The sequence below is a fragment of the Lissotriton helveticus genome, chromosome 8 (genome assembly GCF_964261635.1).
Source record: "Lissotriton helveticus chromosome 8, aLisHel1.1, whole genome shotgun sequence".
Classification (NCBI taxonomy): Eukaryota; Metazoa; Chordata; class Amphibia; order Caudata; family Salamandridae; genus Lissotriton; species Lissotriton helveticus.
The window spans coordinates 1,215,730,408-1,215,751,475 of NC_136069.1; the positions used below are offsets into that span (position 1 = coordinate 1,215,730,408).

The following is a 21,068-nucleotide window of genomic DNA, read 5'->3' on the forward strand; positions in this document are numbered from 1 at the left end:
AAACGAGGCTACTAAAGAGCCAGTAGTACCTGACTTATTTAAGAAGAAAAATACAACTACCTTGCCCAAGGGCAGCACCCTGATACCTGGAGCATCCAGTCCTTCTGTTGCTGCTGCACTTGAAAACCAGGATGTAGTCCCTCTGCAACATACCCCTTCAAATTTACCTTTGGGCATGACTGCCGGTGGAGGGCCTCCCCCCTTTGAAAAAGATATTGATGATGATTTAACTGAACTTTGCCAAGCGGTAAGGGGAGTGAGAGTCTCGCCTCGGGCTGTTGACAGGGGTGCTAAAGAGAAGGACGGTGCAATTTCAGTTACAAACGATGTAGAGTCTGTCGGATCAGGGGGTCAATTTTACTCTATGTCAGATCTGTCGCAGGGATCAGACGGTGAGATTGGCGATGAGCTTATCAACGAAGGCCATTCATTTATGAGGGATTGGGCGGACGACTGTAATCAAACCTTGGAGGAAGGTCTTCTTGGCTCCGGTTTCTTGCTGGATGAAGGGGTTCCTACTACAGTGCGCAGGGCAGCTGAGCTGCCGGTCCCCTCTGCAGGTGCTGATCTACATGCGCTAACTCAACCTCAGTGGGAAGGGGCAGGAGCCGCACCTGAAAACCAGGTTGAACTTCCTGAACTTTTGGAGGCAGATGAGGAAATTACGCTGAAGTCTATCTACAACTTGCAAACCTCAATGTATAGGCTGATTATGGCTCACAGGGAGGAAACTAAGGCAGAGGGGCTTCGTACCCAAGGAGCTGTTCGCAAACTGCAGAACGTTATTCGCCGATTAGTTAAATCCAGCAACGAAACTAGTTTGAGAGTACAGGAGACTGAAGGTCGCATTTCTACTGTTGAAGATGAGCTCTCCTTACAGAAAACGTCTATTAAGGAGCTGGAGAGTACCAGGCAAGATATCGATTGGAAACTGACAGACCTGGAAAATCGCTCCCGGCGTAACAACTTGCGTTTATTAGGTATAGCCGAACAATCAGAGGGCAGAGACACTCGCCGCTTTGTTGTGGAACTGTTCTCGGACGCTTTCTCGGACCTTAAAGGATGGAACTGGGATAAAGAAATCATTAGAGCTCATCGTTTTCCTTTCAACCAAAAATGTGGTCAGGGGGGAGAAAACAAGAACTCAAGAGCCATTCTGATTTGCTTGCAAAACTATCTACTTCGTGAGATCTTGTACGATTTGGCTAGACCTTCAAGGACTAGAAAGGGCTTGGGTCATGAGTTTTTTTTGTACGGCCTGACTTTTGTCAGGCAACTGTGCAGCAACGTTGGCGGTTTAAACAGCTAATTTCCCCAATTCAGTCAAAAGGGGGGCAAGTATTTTTGTTGAACCCTGCTAAGCTCAAGGTGGTGTACAAGGGGAAAACCATTTTTTTTGTTTCTGAGGTTAAAGCACAACAATTCTTGGATACAATGTAGATGCTAATGTAGTAGAGGTAGGATAAGGCTTGTGTATTCTCCCATAGGTTTTCTTCTTTTTCTTCCTTGGTTTTTTGATTCTTTTGTTATCCCAATGTAAAGCTAATTGGGTTCAAGATTTAATATGGTTTGGTCGACTTGGGTAGATTTGGGTAGACTTGGGTAGAGTTGCGTAACTCATACTCACTTTCCATCAATGTGGGCATTAGCCCTTAAGCTTCTGGTGGTGGGGTTTTGGGAGGAGGGTGGGGTGGAAGGAGTGTGTAGGGGGGGTGGGTGCAAGGAAGTACAGCTACAGCATGTTCAGTTTTGGTGCCCATAATTTTTTGGTTGTCAGTACCAAATTTTTGTATCCTTTATTGCTTGAAGTTTGATCGCAGTATAGCATTAACATATGAAAATGGCTAGAGTCTCGATTTGTTCCATTAATGTTTGTGGTTTAAATGACAAAAGAAAAAGGGGCGTAGCAGCCCAGATGTTCAGAGCTATTCGAGCCGACATAATTTGCTTACAAGAGACCCATATTTCTTGGGCAAACAGGGCTTGGCTCAAGGATTTGGGGTTGTGGGGTGTTCTCGTCAGAGCTCTACAATAAGGGGGGTTGCTATTCTAATGAGGCCCGGGTTGGGGGAAGTTAAAAGAGTTAAAGAAGACCCACTGGGACGATGGGTGATTGCAGAACTTAAACTTGGGAACTCGATCATTGCTATATGTTCGCTTTATGCCTCCACTATTGATGACCCCACAGCGTTGCATCAACTGAGTGTGGAGCTGGCTTTATGGTAACCTACGTTAATACTAAGTGGGGATTTCAATCTGCATTTGGATGCGACTTTTGATATTAGTGGTAACAGCGTGTATGCAGGTAGAAAAAGGAACGTATTTAAGGTAGTCAAGGGGATTGCTCAAGAGTTTCAGTTGGTAGATGTGGGGTATGAAAAACGGGAGGGAACCTATGGTTGCACATTCTTTTCTGCCCCTCATAAAAGATATTTTAGGGTGGACTACTTCTTTGTCTCTAAGGAACTATTTAACGACCTCGCCAATATAGAATACAGGGTCCTACCAAAAGTCATATCTGATCATAATCCTATTACCCTTGGCTTTGATTTAAATACTGTACATAATCCTAGGTCGTGGTCCTTTGACCGTAAGCTTTTGTTTGATTTATCCTACGTTGAGCATATGAATACCTGGATTCCTGAGTTCTTCGCTAACAATAAAGGGTCTGCCTCTGCAGAAGTAGTTTGGGATACATTTAAGTGCGGGGTTCGAGGCGAAACCTTGAGCTATGTAATAAGAAAGCAGAAGGAGAACCGGAGGAAGGAAGAAACTGAGATGAATAATTTGAGACTGTTGGAGATTCAGCTTATGCAGGCTTGTAGCAAAGGATTAGCCACGGATACCATTCTTAAAGAGCTACTGGTTTATAAGGTTAAGATTTACCAAGGTTTTGCTTTAAAATCTGCCCAGCAATTGGCTGCATTTCGAACAGAGGTGTATAAAGTAGGAGAAACCTCAGGGAAACATTTGGCTAAAAGAGCCAGGCAGAAAGCTGTGTTTGCTAGTATAGACCAGATTAATAATGCTGTAGGGAAGACTGTTAATAAGGCTGTTGATATACTTAATGTGTTTGCCGAGTTTTACTCCAAACTATACACTGAAGACATGGTAGAGGATTGCTCAGCTCAGGTAACTCAATTTACAGAACAGGCCTTGAACGGTATTTTATCTATACAAGAGAGGGAGAAGCTGGACTTGCCCATTACTTGGGAGGAGATTGAGACGTCATTGCTGTCCTTAGCGTCCGGAAAAGCTGCCGGCCCTGACGCTATTCCTTTAGAGTTTTTTAAGCTCTTTCGAGGCATATTAAGACCAGAACTGGTTGACTTATTTTCAGCAGCTCAACGTGGCAGCGCCCCTGCTTCTTGGCGGGAATCCATAATTACTGTATTTCTTAAAAAAGGCAAACCCCCTTTGCTACCGTCGTCTTTTCGTCCTATCTCACTCATAAATGCGGACAGTAAAATCTTTTCTAAAATCCTCGCCTCACGTCTGTCTAATATTATTTCTTCTTTAGTTTCTAAATATCAACATGGGTTTATTCCTGCTCGCGATACCGCTGACCATATTCGACGGGTAATCACTTTTCTGGATTGGTCTCAGGCAACTCGGTCTAATGTTGGACTCTTATTTCTAGACGCTGAAAAAGCCTTTGATCGGGTTGCCTGGGGTTATCTGTGGGATGTGCTTGCTAGAAAGGGATTTGGTCCAGGTTTTATAATGGCTTTAAAAACATTGTACGTCTCTCCGAAAGCCCGTATTAGAATTAATGCCCAACTTTCCTCTTTCTTTTTAATTTCTAGGGGCACTCGTCAAGGATGCCCCTGCTCACCTTTACTTTTTGCACTTTATATAGACCCCTTAACTAACCGTTTTATTTCTGAGGAAAAGATTAGACCTATCTGTCTAGCCAACACAAACTACCGAGCTTTGGCTTATGCCGATGATATTGTAATTACCACCACGGATGTTCAGACTGCTCTTCCGGCAATAAACGATCTTGCCAAACAATTTGGATCATTCTCTGGCTATAAATTAAACTTGGGGAAAACTCAGATTTTATGCTCTGGGGATAATCCATCACCGAATATTCCTATTATTTCTGAGGTTACATATCTGGGAATCAAAATATCTTTGCCCATTGATAAAATACCAGAACGTAATCTTAATCCTATGATAGCCCAAATCAATACCACATTAAATCGCCTTGATCATCTACACCTATCATTATATGGTAGGCTCAACATTTTGAAAATGCTGATCCTACCAAAGGTGCTGTATATATATCGCGCTATACCTTTGGAATTTCATTCGTCCTGTTTTAAAAATTTAGAAAGGGCAACCTCTAGGTTCCTTTGGGGCTATAAACGGCATCGCAAAGCCCTTAAAAAAATGATTCTGAGTAGAGAGTGTGGGGGATGGAATGTCCCTTACTTTCTGTTTTACTACCTGGCGGCAGCACTCCAGTATATCAGCCCCCTCATAATTGGAGACAGAGTAAATATCCCCGCTTGTCAAACTCCATCGATCTTTGAAATGACTATGGGAGAGAGAGTAAAAGCTAGCTTCCTTAAGGTTATTGAGCCCAGCTATCATAAAAAAACAAAGTACAAGACGCTGAAGGCAGCTTTCATAATCTGGCAAAAAGTTCGGAAGCTTTTGGCCTTGTCTAAACTGAATGTCTATACTCCCTTAGCTTCGCCTGGTCTTCTGCCATCTGTGATCTTTTGTGATTTAACTACTCACAAGTGGGAGCAGAAAGGATTACGATATTTGGGCGACTTATTTATGAATGGTGAAATGGTTTCATTTCAGGATTTAGAGAATAATTTCTCCTTGGCAAGAAGTGATTTTTTCAAATTTCTTCAGATTCGTAGTTTCTTACAGAGCTCTTCGGCTATTAAGTCAGCCAGAATGATTAGAATTCATTTGTTTGAACTGTTACAGAAAAAGGCCCCTATTGGATTGTTGTACTTAAGTCTGGTTCAAGAATGTGGGGATGATATGGATCAGTGCCAACTGAAATGGGCTAACAAACTGGGGGTGTCGGGGGTTGATGTTTTGTGTTCTGTTAAATTAGCTTCAGATTGTTTAATCACAGGGATGATGAAATCACAGCATTTTATGTGTTTACATGACCTCTATTACACCCCCAGCAAGATCGTTAAGTGGAGCACGACCACTGGAACGAATTGTAGTCGGTGTGGGTTACATGCAGCTAACGATGTCCATATGTTTTTTCAATGCCCTAAACTCCGGGATTTCTTTCAACAAATTGAAAACTTTCTGACGGTTGTTCTAAGCTGTGATATTATAATAACTGCCGAATTGGTGCTTTTGGGCTTAGAATCCGCCATCTCAAGAACTAAATCAATAAGGTGCTTTTTATTTATTTGTATGGCAGTAGCCAGAGCATGTATTACTAGGGAATGGATCAATTTGGATCCCCCTTCTTTCTTTACTTGGCATGAGAAGTTACTTTTTATGTATAATTTAGAGTCTGCTATTTATAAGCTAAGAGGGGTCAAAAGAAGAGCTCTGGGGGAGAAGATCTGGCCACCCATTGCTGAATGGATTTAATTATTATTTTGCTTAAATTTGCAAATGTTTTTGTTCTTATTACGTATACAGCCGGAATTCTGTTACTATCTACTGCTGTATTTCCTTGCAAGAAAACAATAAAATTATTTAAAAAAAAAAAAAAAAAACAGTCAGTGTTATTCTATAGAGGAAAATAGTGTTATCAGGTAGCAAGTAAGTACTTTGTTTTGTGCAGTTGGTATTCTGGGATTAGACTCAGGGGTCCCCCAGGGTCAAGGATGCTCTTTTGTTACTCTCTCAGCAGCACTAGGGCGGCCGGGTGCAGTGTGCTGAGGCCCAATGTTATCCAATGGGGGATAGAGGCCTCCGATTGGTGGCTGCTGACCAGCAGGTCACTGGGTTGTGGGGGCAAAGCTCCTGGACTTAAGCTCAGGGCAAATAGGGGTTCAAGCCAGCACAAAAGGCGCACCCTCAGCGGCAATGGGCGTCCGGGTGCAGCGTGCTGTTTTAGCGTCGGGAGCCCTGTAGCTTTCAATGGGCAGTCTATGGTTGGCAAACACACTTCATGCACTGGGACGAAGGTCTTCTGGGTGCGACCACCACTTGGAGAGGCAAGTTGGGTTTGGTTAGGCACCGTCGGTTGGGCCACCCAAGGCCGTGGGGCGTTGGGTGCAGGGGTGCCTTTTAGGGTCGGATTTTCTTACCAGCTCCTGGTCGCGGTTGGGGGGACCTTCTGTTTTGAGGCTGCAGGCGTCGGCTGGAAAATTGAAGCAGATCAGGGGTCACCGGATCTCGGGTCAGGATTACCGGGGAGACCTCTTGGTGTTGGCCACTCAAACTTGGGCCATGGGTGCAGGGCCCAGAGTGGTGCAGACCCGCGGATCTTCAAGGAGCTGGAGTCTGTTGCTGAACAAATCCTGTGTTCACGGGAGACAGAGTCTTTGGGATGGTAGGCAGGCAGATCCTCCGGGTTTCTTGAGCCTGCTGGCTGCAGTACACACCGGGATTTCGCTGGAGCAGGTTCGAGATGGGGACAGGCCGGTGGAGCTGGAGCCAAGTCAGTAGGCGTCCTCCTCTTATTAGCTTTGGCACGCTGTTAGGTCCTTCTTCTTTTGTTCTTCTGGTTTCTTGTCTGAGTAAGCAAGGTATATGTCACGTTAGTACGCATGTGTTCACAACGTATGCTATTACAACTGGGTCGTTTCAACGACCGTTTTGCTACATCGCATACCTTTACAACCTAAGTCAGAAAAATGACTTGCTGTAGGGGGCGCTGGATGCTAGAATGGTATAATTTACTATTCAAACTCCAGTCTGTGTAACAGTAGGGAAGGTGTTGGATTTTAAATCCAACACCTTTTTCCTCCTAACGCAATTTGTTGTTCCGACTTGAATTGTAAAGGTATGCGATGTAACAACGTGGTCGTTGTAACAGCGTTGTAATGGCATGCGTTGTCTAGCATGCGTATTAAACGCAGTTTACACCCCTAAATACTAGATTATGGGGCGTTACAGATAGGTAACAGGTTGGGACCAATGGGTCCCTTTCCTGGGGTGGGTACACCTCCTATTATGCCACCCTCCAGTTGGAAAGGGGCATATGCCTTTCCCTGGTTGGCTGTGTGTCCCCCCCCATCTGCAAGATGGAGGGGAATGAAAGTTGTCCTTCACCTCACCTCCCCCACCTAAGGGGTGGACTTGGCAGAGGTGGGCGCACACCTCTTCCTCACTTGTTTTTCCCACTGGTTCTCCCCCCCCAAAGTGGGAGTCAGAGCCAGTGGGGACTAGTTGCCGAAAGCAGCAGGTGGCATGGGGAAGCTCACAAAGGCAGAAAGCCTTTGAAGCTTCCCCTTAGTGGACCTAGCACATCCTGGGGGAGGAGGCTTGGCTCCTCGTCCCAGGATGTGCATTGTTTCAGGCCCCCGAGAACAGCAGGCTCTCAACCCAGGAGTCCAGAAACATGTCTGGTGGTGGCAGCTGAAAGCAACCACTCAGCCTGGACAATAGTGGTAGGTCGTTTTTCAGGGGCATCTAGATGCCCCCTGTGTGCATTTTTCATTAAATCCCACACTGGCATCAGTGTGGGTTTAATGTGCTGAGAAGTTTGATTACAAACCCCTCAGTTTTCATTGTAGCCATTATGGTGATGTGGAGTTCCTAATGACAAACTCCCAGCACCATATATTCTTAATGGCAACACAGCACTTACAATGTCTAAGAATGGGCTTAGACACTGTTGGGGTACAGGGCTTATGCATCTGTACCCTCATCACTGGTATAGAGCACCCAGCTAGAGGGGTGATTTATCTATGCCAGGGTAGGGGGTTGTAGGCATGGCACACAGGGATGTGTGCCATGTCAACTTTTCACTTTGTTCTGCACCAAAACATGCAGCCTGCAAAGGCAGTGTGTGAGTGTAATGGCACAGGGCCTCTAAGGGTGGCACAATAAGTGCTGTAGCCCTTAGAAGTCTTCCCTGGTCACAAGGCCCTGAGTACCTGTCGTACCATTTACCAGGGACTGGCTTGTGGCCAGAGATGCCATTTGGGTTTTGTTTTCAATGCAGATTTAGGGAAAGAACATAGGCCCTGGGCACCTGATTGGCAGGAGCCCAGGTCACACTCAGTCAAAGCATATCAGCAGTTCTGCAAAAAAGTGGGTGCTACCATGCAGAAGGAGGGCAGTTTCTCACAACTGTTGTGCACAGTGCAAGCACAAGCAGATTGAAACAACTAAATAGGAAAAATAGACTACCACTTCGAAAAATGCAAAAACTGTGGTTACTTGTTTTTTTTAACCATTATCCTTCTTCCTTAAAGCTGATAAGTTAGTGGTTTTAGCAAAGCACCCATTTTATTGATTCTAGTTTTAGAAGAAAAAAATTACTTTCTTGCTCTCCACTCTTTAAAAAAACATTGTTTTGGCTTTGTCCTTGGTTACCTAGATGACTCCACTAATCCTGTGTACCTTAAAAATCCCCACTATTTGAGATAAGAAAGAATGCAAATGTGGCCTAGAAACCTTTTGTGGGAAAAAATAATAAGTGCTGTATCATCAAAAAGGACGGAGCATTGGGGCAGTAAAGCCTCAGAAGCTAAGGGGTTAAAGTCAGACTTTTTTCATGTGCAAAAAAAACAAACCATTGTAAATCCCAAAATGCCTTTAGTTGAAATTTCTTCAGTGGGGAGTTATTTGCTTTCCTTAGAGTCTCATACTGAGCTATCATTCCCTTTCTTTGTTTTTTGATTCTTTTGTCCTCTGCCGATCACCTCCTGTTCTGGGTAATGGTGAAAAGATCTATGAATGGAAACCTAATCTTGGGTAACCCCCACCCATGCTCCTCCAATGAGAGTCAACTGAGAGCACCCGTCTGGCGTATTTCTTATATTGCTCGTTTTTCTGTCTGTTTTATACCACTCCTACTCCCTTTTGTTCCTGTCACTTCTTTTTTTACTTTATTGTTTTACTTTCTCTCCTGTCTGTTTTTACCTTTACTTCCCTTTTAACCCTACTCTTTCTGTTGCCCTTTGCCTTTAGTCACTTTTCCTTGTCTGTTTTTTTTCTGTTTACTGCCACTTTCATAACTTTATTCTCTCTTTTCATCTGTCATGCTCACAGCTATTTTTTTTCTCTTGCCCTTCTGTTTTTTCACCCTCATTTCTCACTGTCAGAACCTCTTTCAGAGGGCTATTGGATACGCAGGGGCTTCCGGGGAGAGGATGTAGCCTTACGGCTAGAGCGGTCGACCTCGAAGCTGGGGAACCGGGTTCGAGTCTTGGCAACGACGCTCAACATCCTGTGATTCTGGGCAAATCACTTAATCACCCCGTGCCTATTAAAAATGAATGTGTCCATCTGAAACTATACTGGTGCTCATGTAAAGCGCTCTGATAGCCGATGTCTTGGGTCTAGTTCGCACTATATAAAAAACTCTTTAAAAAAATTAAAGAACCGTGGGAGTAGAGGGCTTGCACTCCTGAAGCCTCAGGGCCCAACCTACTAAGGATCCTGAATAACTGGGCCAAGTTACTCTTCTGCACTTAACTCTCAGCAGGAACCTGGTCAAGCAGTATGAGGCTCCCCTGGTGGGGAGGTGGATCCAGGATAGTGAATACGGACTCATAATTCACGCAGCTGCAGTAATAAATCATTGTCCAACCAAATGCTTACTTTTGTGAAAAAAGAGACGTATTATATTTCTACTCGACAAAAGAAAAATGCGACATTCACAAAAACACTACACAATCCCCCCTTAGGGTGGAGCTCTAGTGTTTACTTGGCAGTTCCCTGACCTACTTCCTCCTTACTCTACCAGTCGTGGTTCTTCCCCATTGACGTCATAAAGGGTATTCCCCACTAGTAGAGTCTCAAGAGTCCACTCTGACTCTGTTCTAAAGTCAAAAGTGTTACAGCACCAATGTGCTATTTATACAGCAAGTTTGCCTAGGACAGACTGCCTTAAATTCAGTCTTACCCACACCTACAGGCTTGAAGGGTCTGGAGTTCCTGAGTGTGCCCCCTCTGCGGGCGTCGGAGCTGCAGCGGCTGGTCTAGATGAGTTTCCTGCATGCGGCCCAGGCAGGCTTTTCTTGCTGTTCTTTGATCTTCTGACACTTTGTCATCCTTCAGTGGCAACTGGAGGTCCTTGGGGCTCCTTCTTTCAGGTAAGTCTTTTGATCTTTCCCACGAAGGGGAAAGATGATAAGTTCCCGGTGCTGGTCTCTCATCCATGGGTAGATGCTTGCCTATGGCAGCCTCACTCCTCCCACAATGCTCTGGGTCAGTATACACTTCTTGTTAGTTCTGGTGACCCCCTCTGGCATACAGGGTCACCACTTCCCTGCAGTACATGGGCACGGATCCACAAGGCACAGCCGGTGTCCACACAATAGTCCCTACTGGCATATGGGGTTGCAGATTCTTGGCTGTACACAGGTTCTGGCCTGATCGCACAGCATTCAGCAAAGTTCATACACGGCATCCTCTCGTGGCATACAGGGTTGCTGATCCTTAGCTATACAGGGCTTTGGTTTGATTGGCACAGCGTTCAGTCATGGCAGCCCTCCCCTAGCATACGGGGTTCACCAACTTTGTCCTGCACACAGGCAACTGACTGATCGGTGCAGCAGCTGTTTCGTCACACCTTGCTACTGGAGTTTACTCAACAGGATTTCCCACTGGACCTCGCTCCCTCCAACGCTCTCCTCTTCCTCATATGGCACACTGGTCTTGGCAAGCATGCAGGTGATAGTGCTCCAGGCTCATGGCCAGGTGGTTTTGGATTCCCTGGATGATGTTTCCTCATCTTGCAGGTAGACCAGCAGTCATTGGCCAAAAGTTTTGGTCACAGACAGGAGTCTTGCAGAACCTCCTCTCCTCACCCAGAAGAACATCTGGCTGCTTGGCAGATGACAATATGTTTACTAGCCATTTCCAGAACCAAATGTGATTTGGAGTTTAAGTCGTTGAAGTTTATGATGGGGGTCAGTGCCCTATCCTCCGCCCTCTTCAAAACAGTCTGTCACAGCAGGAACAACTCCACAGCATAGGCCATGGGAGTGACTAGAGTTCACGCCTGGATGTCGGCCACAGCGATATGTGCATCAAAAAGTTAATCAGTCCCATCTCCTTCTTGAGATGTGCCCAGGCCCCTTCCTTGTAACCTCGCACCTGAATCAGACAACACCCTTTGAAGTGTACATGGGAAGCCTGGCACCCCCCTCTCCAGTGTGTGTCCCATCCAGCTTGCCGGAATGCAGCAACAATACACAGATCTATCTGGGCATATTTTTCTACCACCTTTCCGCATGTTTCACCATGCAGACATGGGTCTTCCATTATGGAACCCAGGGTCCTCCATGCATTGTAACATTTGTATGCAAATATACACTCAGTGCACGTATACAGCATACACAATGTACAGCACGGTATTCTCCCTGTACTGTATCACTCCTAGACAAAGATTCCACCTAGCCCTTACATTTAACATGCTCACATTCAACAGCACAGTATTGTTAATGTATTGTACCACTCATAAGCTCAAATACACCCTGCATGTACTGTACCACTCACTGGCACACATACACCCAGCACCTTCATTCACCGTGCACGTCCTGCACAGTACTCCATTTTCTTTGTATTGTACCTTTCCCAGTCACACATACACCCAGTGCAGATGCAGTACTCGTGCTCTGTGCAACACTAAACCTATGTAAGCCAAGGGGTGAGTTAAGCACACAGCAGCAGAACTTTAAAATGAGTGACCCCGCAAGCCTCACTCCAGTGACACATGGTAAAGAGGACCTGTTCACTCCTACTGATCACTACAGAGTATGCTGTCACTACTGCTCCTGAACTCCTGGTGATGGCACTAGCCTTTTAGTGCTAAGACGGTATGGCTGTAGGCACCCCTAGCAGTCCAAGACCGCAATCTGTGAGACAAGCGTGTATCATAGCGTACACACATGATCCGTGTTTGCTTATGACAACAAAAATCAGCATTAAGGATCCAGACATCCATACAGTTGGGCGTGCACGTCCATTACGACGCAGCTGATTTTTCTGTGGTAACAGTTAACCTTTCTTGCCCTTACTCTCTCCCCCTTTTTTTTCTTCTTTTTTTAAACCTTTTTTTTTACTTTGTTCCCGTATGCTGACTTCAATTTTCTTAAAGCCATTTCTTTTTCTTTGTTTCGTATTTTAACTTGGTTCTCACTTTCTCATTCTTGCACTTTCCCTCTCACCACTTTTTTTATCACTCTCCCCATTAGCTTTCTATCTTCTGTTTTCTTCCCTTCACCCTATTTCTGTTCCCTATCTTTTTTTTTTCTTGCACCCCCTTAGTTGGTCTGTCTCATTTTCATTTATCCATCTTTTACTGTGCATTCAATCTCTGTAGAGGCTTTATTGTGCTCTAAATTGCAAAATTGTACTGCCTTTACGAGGTGCACCATGCCTCATGTGCAGCACATGCAGAAGTAGCTGCAAAGCAAATGTCACCATATGTTAGCAAGTACTGAACGTGGCAAACATGGGACGCCTGTTTGGAACTAATGGTGAATATCCAGGGGTGGATTATCCATAGCCATGCACAACAAATAACAGAGGCAGTTATTGGATGTATGGTATGAGTTAATTGCGTGAGCAGCGAAAAAGGGGTTGCTAAGCATAACTTGTGAAAATCAAATATGTATCCATACCAGTCTTTCAAACTTTATCTCACAGAAATTCTCATATCCAAACACCAATACTGTGCAGTAGAACATAAAACCGTATTATGTAGCAATGCATGCAGTGCACCCCCTGTGACTGTGAAGTCCCCTGACAATTGCTGACCGCACCAACATCATGTAACGCTTGCACAGATCTTGACAGACCTGGGGCCAGTTTGCACTGAGTTTCCTGGGGGCACAATAGGGCAAGTGCACCCACTTTCTGTGGCCCTAGGACATCTTGGTATTACAGAAGAGGCTGCAGACTCTTGTGCAGCCCTTTCCATAGCAATGTGCGCTGGTGCGATCTTAAGGAAGTGCTCCCTCATTTGCATGGGTGTGTAACAACATGCATATCAGGGAACCGTTTTCCTCTGGACTACTACCGTAGTATAGATGGAGGAGGTCCCATTAAAACTTTTCCCTTGTAAGCCACCAGATATTTTCTTGCCGTTGGGTGCAGTAAAGTTACTCACTGCACCCACTTGCAGGATGGTTTCTGTCTACCTTGAAAGACAGGCTGCATTGCAACTGCTATAAATGGTCAGTCTGCCTTTCATTAATGCTTTGCCCCCAAGGAATGTGCAAGTTCATGGCTGCCCTGAGGGCAGAGCATTAAGTGTATTAGGATGCACTAATCGGGTCTGCAGCTGGCTTATCCAGTTAAAAGTGCCCTACAGCTCAGACCATGGTAGGGCACCTTAAACTTGTTATGGACAAAAGGCGCTTTCTGTATTCTGTGTGCTGAGTGTAATTGGTTTAGCGCACAGAAGTGGGATTGTTCCAGGATATCGGTAGGATTGTTTAACTGTGAAAGTATTGGATTATACTAAACTGATAAATCTGATATTGAATAAAGTTATCTCCTTTTCATAGTAATGTAATTCTTCAATCTGATATTTATTGTGTATTTGGTACCTGCATCCCAGCCTTCTAAGCTTACATCACCCTTCAAGAAGAAGCCTTGACTGTTCAATCGCCCTACCCTTGAAAGTCTTAGCCTTGAAAAGAAAGTATTTTGCAATTCACAAAGCTCCAATTATTATCTAGTTCATTGAATGACAAAGCCAATAGGCTATATTTGTTGAAAAGGATTGCCCTGTTTCCACCATATCCCAAGCCCTTGGAGAAATGCCCTGACATGAGACTCTAGAAAGTGTGTATGAGATGTGCTTTCTGCTTATATTTTGTTGAAAAATAAAATGATTATATAATTTATTTGCAGAGGGAAACGTTGCAGTGGAACAAATGTCATGGCAGCATTCTGCAGAACTCTTCAGAAATACTCACTTACGCTCAAGGTATTTCAATTTGTTTTATTTTAAGCATTTTTCCACCAGCACTTACCATCTTGTCTAACTCTCATGTAGAACAGCTAACATTTGAAGTTCAGGTTCTGTCTACTATGTTAGTCAAACAAAATATAAATATCTTTCATTTGAAGAAACAAATAGATTGATACATTCATTAAGCTAACAAAACCATCTATTCGTAATCTTTCATGACCACAGTCGTGTCTTCAAGTAGAATGAAACGTAATGCCTTGTTCAGAAAAGAGAATCACCCTTTTAATTAGTGCTGGTAGCACAAACGTGTTATATTTAGAACAGAAGAAAAATGTATGGGTTCTCTGGAAGTCCATTGAGTCTCAAACAGACTCTCGGGGCAGGGCATCAAATCTTCTTGACCTTGATGAAATTATTCTCTTGCTAACCTTCTGTTGTATGTCTGGATGAACACGCTTCCTTGACATAGAGTGCTAACTTGTCCTCAACAGTGGCTGTGCATGGACCTAACTAGCCACTTAAAAAGGTGCAGTGTTTGTGTCAGTGAGGAGAGGTCCAATTAGTTTGAAGTGCATCTTTTTTTAACTTCTTTTAACTTCTTTTTGGTCTTTTACATTTTAATCCCAGATGTAGCTTTACATTAAATTGAGAGTTTTGGAAACCGAACCTGACACAATACTCTTGCTATAATATCCTGTATATGGAACTTGAGAAGGATGAGCAGCAAAGGGACTTAGGTTACACCCCACTTGCACAGCAACCCATTGGTTTGGTTTCCCCAACCTGGAGTACTTCAACCTTTCATGCGCACCTCAGTTTTACTACACCTATGTCACCACACACCTTCGCACCCTGGAAGAAATAGGGGTTCCAGTCAGGGCAGACTGCATGGTTTTATTAGGAGGACCGCGGGTATCCTCCTGAACGTCTGGTGCTGGCAAAGGAGCTAGAGCTGTATACGTATATTATGAACTCCCATCAGTTGTCAATTGTGGCTTGACTTGGATTTGGAGAATTTAGTCACCCACATCAAAAGGAATACCACCTTCAGTTTCACTCAAAACCAGCCCGCTCTGGTGGTCTGCTCTTGCGTAACTCAATACCAAATTTATATTTAGCTCAAGTACAGAGCCACAGCTTGACAACATCAAGTTTCCAAGGATGATGATTCAGATCTGTATGTACTCTGGGAAGAGTGTATAAAACTGGTGTATCTAGATAAGTTTTGTTCAGGAATTTGAATTCCCTTTCATGTAGAAAACCAGTGTGTTTACCATGTATAATTTTAGTCAATATCTTAGATCCTATTGATTCTAAGGGATTGTGAGATAGGCAAATGTAATGTTTTGTATCCAAAATATGTCACAATATCTCAGAATCATAATCAGCAAACCTTTGTGCCACTATTCCTCGTCTCTTACCCAGCAGGCATAAGTCTATATGTCCCTGCTGCTCCCCACCCTTATATGGTGCAGCTTGTCTTGAAGAGTACCTCATGTTCTTTTAGTTGCACCACAGATTTTCCCCTGAGTAAGTACCTTTTAATTTTTACCTGTCTTCACTCACCTGGTGAGTGTCACCTTTCGGCTCTGCTTTTTTCCTGACAGAAATCCATTCTGCTGTCTTTGAAGGTATGTTCATTCCTTCCACCTCCATTTTCACTCCCTGCTATCCCTCCCATTAGTCCCTGATTTTATTGTCCCATATCTATATCTAGCAACAAGGGTCGAAACTTCATGAACACTATGGCCCTAATTACGATGACGGGCAGTCAATCGGTCCGCTTTCCACATTTCACATTGGGCAGGAGACCATCCGACAATAAGTCGGCCGTGCCATCAGCCCAATGACAAAATGGCAGCGATCGTGGCGGTCAAAGTGCGTTTTTTCACTGCAGCTTGTGCTGCGGCACAGGAAAAGGGCTGCAGCACAAGCCGCAGTAAAAAAAGCACTTTGTGCACATCCATGCACCGTGTTCCAGGCACCACTTTGAAGTGGTCCATGGGGACCCTATTGGGGCCTCCAAAGTCCCTTTCCAGCTGCCTTTTTCATGGCAGTGGGACTGTCATGAAAAGGCAGGCGGAAATGGACATCCTTATCCCTACAGCTTTGCCTGCACAGGTACTGCCTCCGTTGTAGGGATAGGAATCCGACCGCTGCCCTGATGGGATCTTGAATCCTGTGGGAGGCGGCTGTCTTTCCCCTGGCCTTTCCTGTCTTACCGCCTGCATCGTAATGCGGCAGTCGGCCTTATGCCCTGGATGTTGGGTGGACTGCCACTGACGGCCTATCTGTGGTGGTCCGTCCAACATAATAATTAGGGCCTTATTGTTCAGACAAACCCAATACGGGTTGAGGCACATAAGGCCTACTGATTGAGCATTCAGGGTTGGTTGCTGTTTTTAACACATTTTTGTTCTTGTTATTGGCCGTTACTATACTTGTTTCTTGGTGATTCTTTTCAGTTGGGGCGCAATGTACTGTATGGGTGAGCTTTGTTATATGACAATTGTATAAATTACTTGTGAGAAATGGGATTTATGGTTGGCTAGGGCTTGCGCCAAAGCCAGGCAGAAACCTCCACTTTAGTCTGGGCAAGGGAGTTACACGCTGAAGATAACCCCTGCTCACCCCCTTGGCAGCTTGGCACGAGCAGTCGGGCTTATCCCAGAGGCAATGTGTAAAGTGTTTGCGCAACACACACACAGCAGCAACACACTAGGAACACTACACAAGAAACTCCACACAAGGTCATATAAAAAATAGCCTTTGTATTATCCATAACACATTAGAATCACAATCACACATATACACTGTGCCAACTGGCACCAGGTCATAATTTACAGGGGATTATATACATTACAGGGCCAATCTGGCCACTGTCAAAACCATTAGAATATACAAGTAGTAAACCACAACCAATAACTACTGGTACTAGCACTTATGCATAAACCACATTAGGAATTCACAATTAGGCAAAAATACATTGCATCTTCTCATTAGGCATGCACACATTAGGCTTAAACACTGGGCATAAACACCTTATGCGTCATCACATTAGGCATACACCATCAGTAGCCGCAGTGCACCATATTATTATTACTGCCCACTGGGGTACTCAGCAGAATACAGTGTACCTACACAGAATTAGCAAGGCACCTCTTATGCCAATACAGCTGGATACCAATGCACATCATCAGCAGGTCCCCATTACCAGGACATTCTCAGGTGGGGGCCTTTTCCTGGGCTCACCCTGCAATACCCCGTTTCCGAAGGAAAAGACCCTGCCTACTTATGCGTTATTCAAGCAGCTGCCCGCGATCTGGCGGTACAGCTGCGTACACCAATACTTGCCCCAACCTCGGGGCAGCATAAAAAGTCTCAGGGCGGTCTCAGCGGGAGGAAAGCCGTCCCCTTGCTCCCCCTCATCCCCCTCATCTCCCTTGACTGGAAACAAAGGACGCTCCCGCCCTCACAGCGACTGAAGCTTTTTGCAACGAAGCTCCGCCCCACTCACCATTCTTTGGGAGCTGGGCGATTTCAAGTGGCTGGCACTGCAACCGTCTCTCCTCCGATGAGCCAGACTCCGGTGCTCTTCTCCACCGCCTCGCGAGTAGGAGCACGATCCTCCCTAGTCTGGCCCACAACCAGACGTGGCTGCGTCTGATTTCCGGCCTCCGGAGCAGCTTTTTCCCCAGCTCCGGGTGAAGCCTCATCCCGGCGGGGTCGAACAGCCCGCTCTCGGCCATCGATGGCCTGGCACCGTCATTCCTCTCCGGTCCTTGTGGGCCTCACTCTCGGTCAGCATGCGAGGCTCTCTCCAGCTCACGAGAGCTCCCACCACGACCAGGCTCGGCTCCTGCCTGGCTTCCGCTTGGAGGCAGCCCAGGGTCTGCGAGGCTCTGTTCCTTCTGCGGGTCACGGCCAGGTTATTCCTGTGTCTTCTTCGCCGGTCAGTGTTGTCCAGAAATGCCAGGGAACTCGTCAGTTTCAGGGCAGCCTTGTGAATAACGGCAGACTCTTCCTCTGCCTGAAGCTGGCTTTCCCCTGTGGCTCCTTCGTTGCGACAGCAACTCGCTGGCAGGTTGGGGGGGTGGGGGGGGGGTCTGGCACTCACCCTGGTCACGACTGGGGGAAAAAAGACTGAAGCGCTCCCCACGAGCTTGGAGCCTCCCTCTAGGGCTCAAAGGTGCCCCACAGATGAAGCGCTCACGACACACTTAGGATGGGCAAGACCCCTTCTCTTCAGGGAGAACAGTATACACCAATGCCTGTCTCCCAGACACCAGCAAGGGGCAGACCGTATCTCCCTCCAGGCGAGGGCAAAGGCAGCTCACCGTGTTTCCACAGCAGAGCAGAAGTCCTTGGAGTTCCGTCTCCTAGCAGGGCAATCCTTAGAGGCGGTTCCTTTTGTAGTCCACCAGCCTACTGGCTGCAAGTAAGCACCCAAGGAGCACACTCTTACATGGGGTCACAGCCCCAATATTTATTCCACATTTTCCCTTTGTCTGCCCTGGCACAGGGCTTGGGGGAACCAGTCCCAACTGGTTATGGGGGGTATTGGAGCACTTTGTTTACAGGGCTCCTCTTCCCCTTTGTCAGGTGGGGGCTCGGTCATCAGACACTCCACAGGGATGCGGAGCCAGCATTCACCTAGGCAGGCACAGACCTATTCAGGGTCAGTGGACTACTCCAAATGCAGATCCCCTAATCAGCTTAGCGCTGACTCAACCTGCCCTCCCTTGAGCCACACACACCTCACCCACCCCTGTCACTCCAGAGTCACACATGCAAAACACATCAGGCAGGCAGACACAGAGAACACAGAAATGCCAAATTCTAAAAGTGGCATTTCTAAAATAGTGATAATAACTCTGCGCACACCATTGTGCAGCATTTATTATTACTATTCCAACCATACCAAACTTGACCACGCTGTTCCTCTCATATCAGGAATTACCACTGAAACACTTATCAGGGAATCCCCAATGCATTCCTATGAGAGTGCAGCCTCACAGTAATGAGAAACCAAAATGGCTGTTTGTCACTACCAGGACATGTCACACATTTAAGGTACACGTCCTACCTTTTACCTACAATGCACCCTGCCCATAGTGCTAGCTAGGGCCTACATTAGGGGTGCCTGATATGCAGTCAAAGAGGTGTCACAGACGTGGCACACACTTTAGGTGTCACGTCACCGGGGCAGTAACACTGAGCGCACTGGTCCTGCAATGGCAGCAGCCTGAGACAGATTTGAAAGGCTACTTTGGTGGGTGGCGCAATCAGTGCTGCAAGCCCACCAGTAGTATTTAATTTGCAGGCCCTGGGTATCTGAGATACCACTTTACAAGGGATTGACAGGTAAATTAAATATGCCAAACGGGTGTAGAATAATCTTACCATGTTTACCACAGAGAGCACATGCACTTTACACTGGACAGCAGTGCTAAAGTGCCCAGAGTCCTAGAACTACCAACTAGAACTACCAACACCATGTCAGAAAAAGTCTAGGAGGAAGGCAAAAAGTTCAGGGATGACCCTGCGAAAAGGGCCAGTCCAACACTACTATACAATTTACGAATTGGAATAATGGTTTCCTTTTAAGTTGTTTGCATTAATTGATTTCAAGAATTGTTGCTGATTATTTGTACAATATATTATTGATGCCAATAATAACCATTGTTGCTATGATGTAGAGGTTGTTTCAGGCATTTGAAGGTGTCTGTTTTCTTAATTGGTTGCCCCTCGAGAAGCAACGGCTTCAAAAGGTCTTTCTTTCTATCGCTTTAAGCCTGACTGTGTAATACTTGATGTGGAAGAATTGATTTTCATCGTCTTCCTGTCACACTACTAGTCCGTAGCTCCCAGGTGAGTATGGTGGGCATTTTGTGCCCAAGCTAGTAAGATTGAGTCATCTCTGTAAATATTGTTACTTTTATTCCTCTGACTTTGGCATACGTCTGTGTTGTAGCTGTTCGTATAGTACGATACATATAGATGGGGGCACCAGTAGACATCCCTTGTCTATGCCACAGTTTATCGAAAATGTTTTGCTTCTTTCTCTGCTCCTACTGACTCTGACCTTTGCATAGAGTAGAGTCAACACACAATATAATAGTGGCTGATTAATCTGGAGGTAGTTCAGTATTGGTCACATGATGTGCCTTTTTTACCAAGGCCTGAAAGAAACCTAAGGAGGCTGCAGAAAGGAGCATTATCCTTTTCACCCTGGAATATTTGCTGACCAACAGCACATATTTCAAATTTGATTAATAGTTGGTAGACTTTTCCTGGAGCCAAGTGGTGTAGGATAAATTTGGTAGTGATTTTGCAGTCTATATCTAGAAGGCCGATAGGCCGGTAGTATTTCAGGCCGAAGGTCACCTTTTTTAATACAGGGACACAATTAAACTTCTTCTCCAAGAGAGACTTGCTTACTCTGAAAATATTGGAAATGTCAGGGTGACCAATGGTGACAACTAGCTATTGCATTGCTTCAAGTATTCTGGTGAAATAATGGTAGTGCCTGGAGCCTTATTATCCCTAGAGAAAATGACCCCATTAATTGTTTCCTTTGAAATGTATGCTGCTGGATCTTGTTTATTTAGTAGCATATGGGGTGCTGTTATTGGTTTGGAGGGTGGCTTGTGTTCTGATGCCTTGATTCATGATAAAATACTCTGATTGGTCTGTTGTTTTTTTAATTTTATCTACATGGTAATTGGAGATTTTTTTAAGTGCTTTCACAGACATCCATGGTAATTTTAGCTTCCATATTCTGTTAGTGATTTCATGTGAATCTTACCACCCTGGACCAAAACATTTTTGTATCTTTTTGTTTGGCAGCTTCGAAAACCATTCCCTCTGACAATTTGGTAATGCTTCAATAAACATCGTTTTATATAACTGCACTGTTTTATGCAGCCTGTTTTGACATCCTTCTAAAACGTGATGGAGATTGTTCTTTTCAGCTTGAACCAGGTGAACCAGGTGAACTTTTCAGGTGAACCAGGTATTCAGCCTA

The 21,068-nt window shown here is 45.2% G+C and overlaps 1 protein-coding gene across 1 annotated transcript in view; it reads left to right on the top strand.

The window, feature by feature from the left end:
• MRPL30 (mitochondrial ribosomal protein L30) overlaps window positions 1-21,068 on the top strand; it is a 131,607-nt gene that overhangs the window by 11,072 nt on the left and 99,467 nt on the right. Inside the window, exon 2 of the mRNA XM_078658152.1 lies at window positions 13,981-14,056. Coding sequence (XP_078514278.1) covers window positions 13,981-14,056 — 76 coding nt within the window. The remainder of the gene's footprint in view (window positions 1-13,980; window positions 14,057-21,068) is intronic.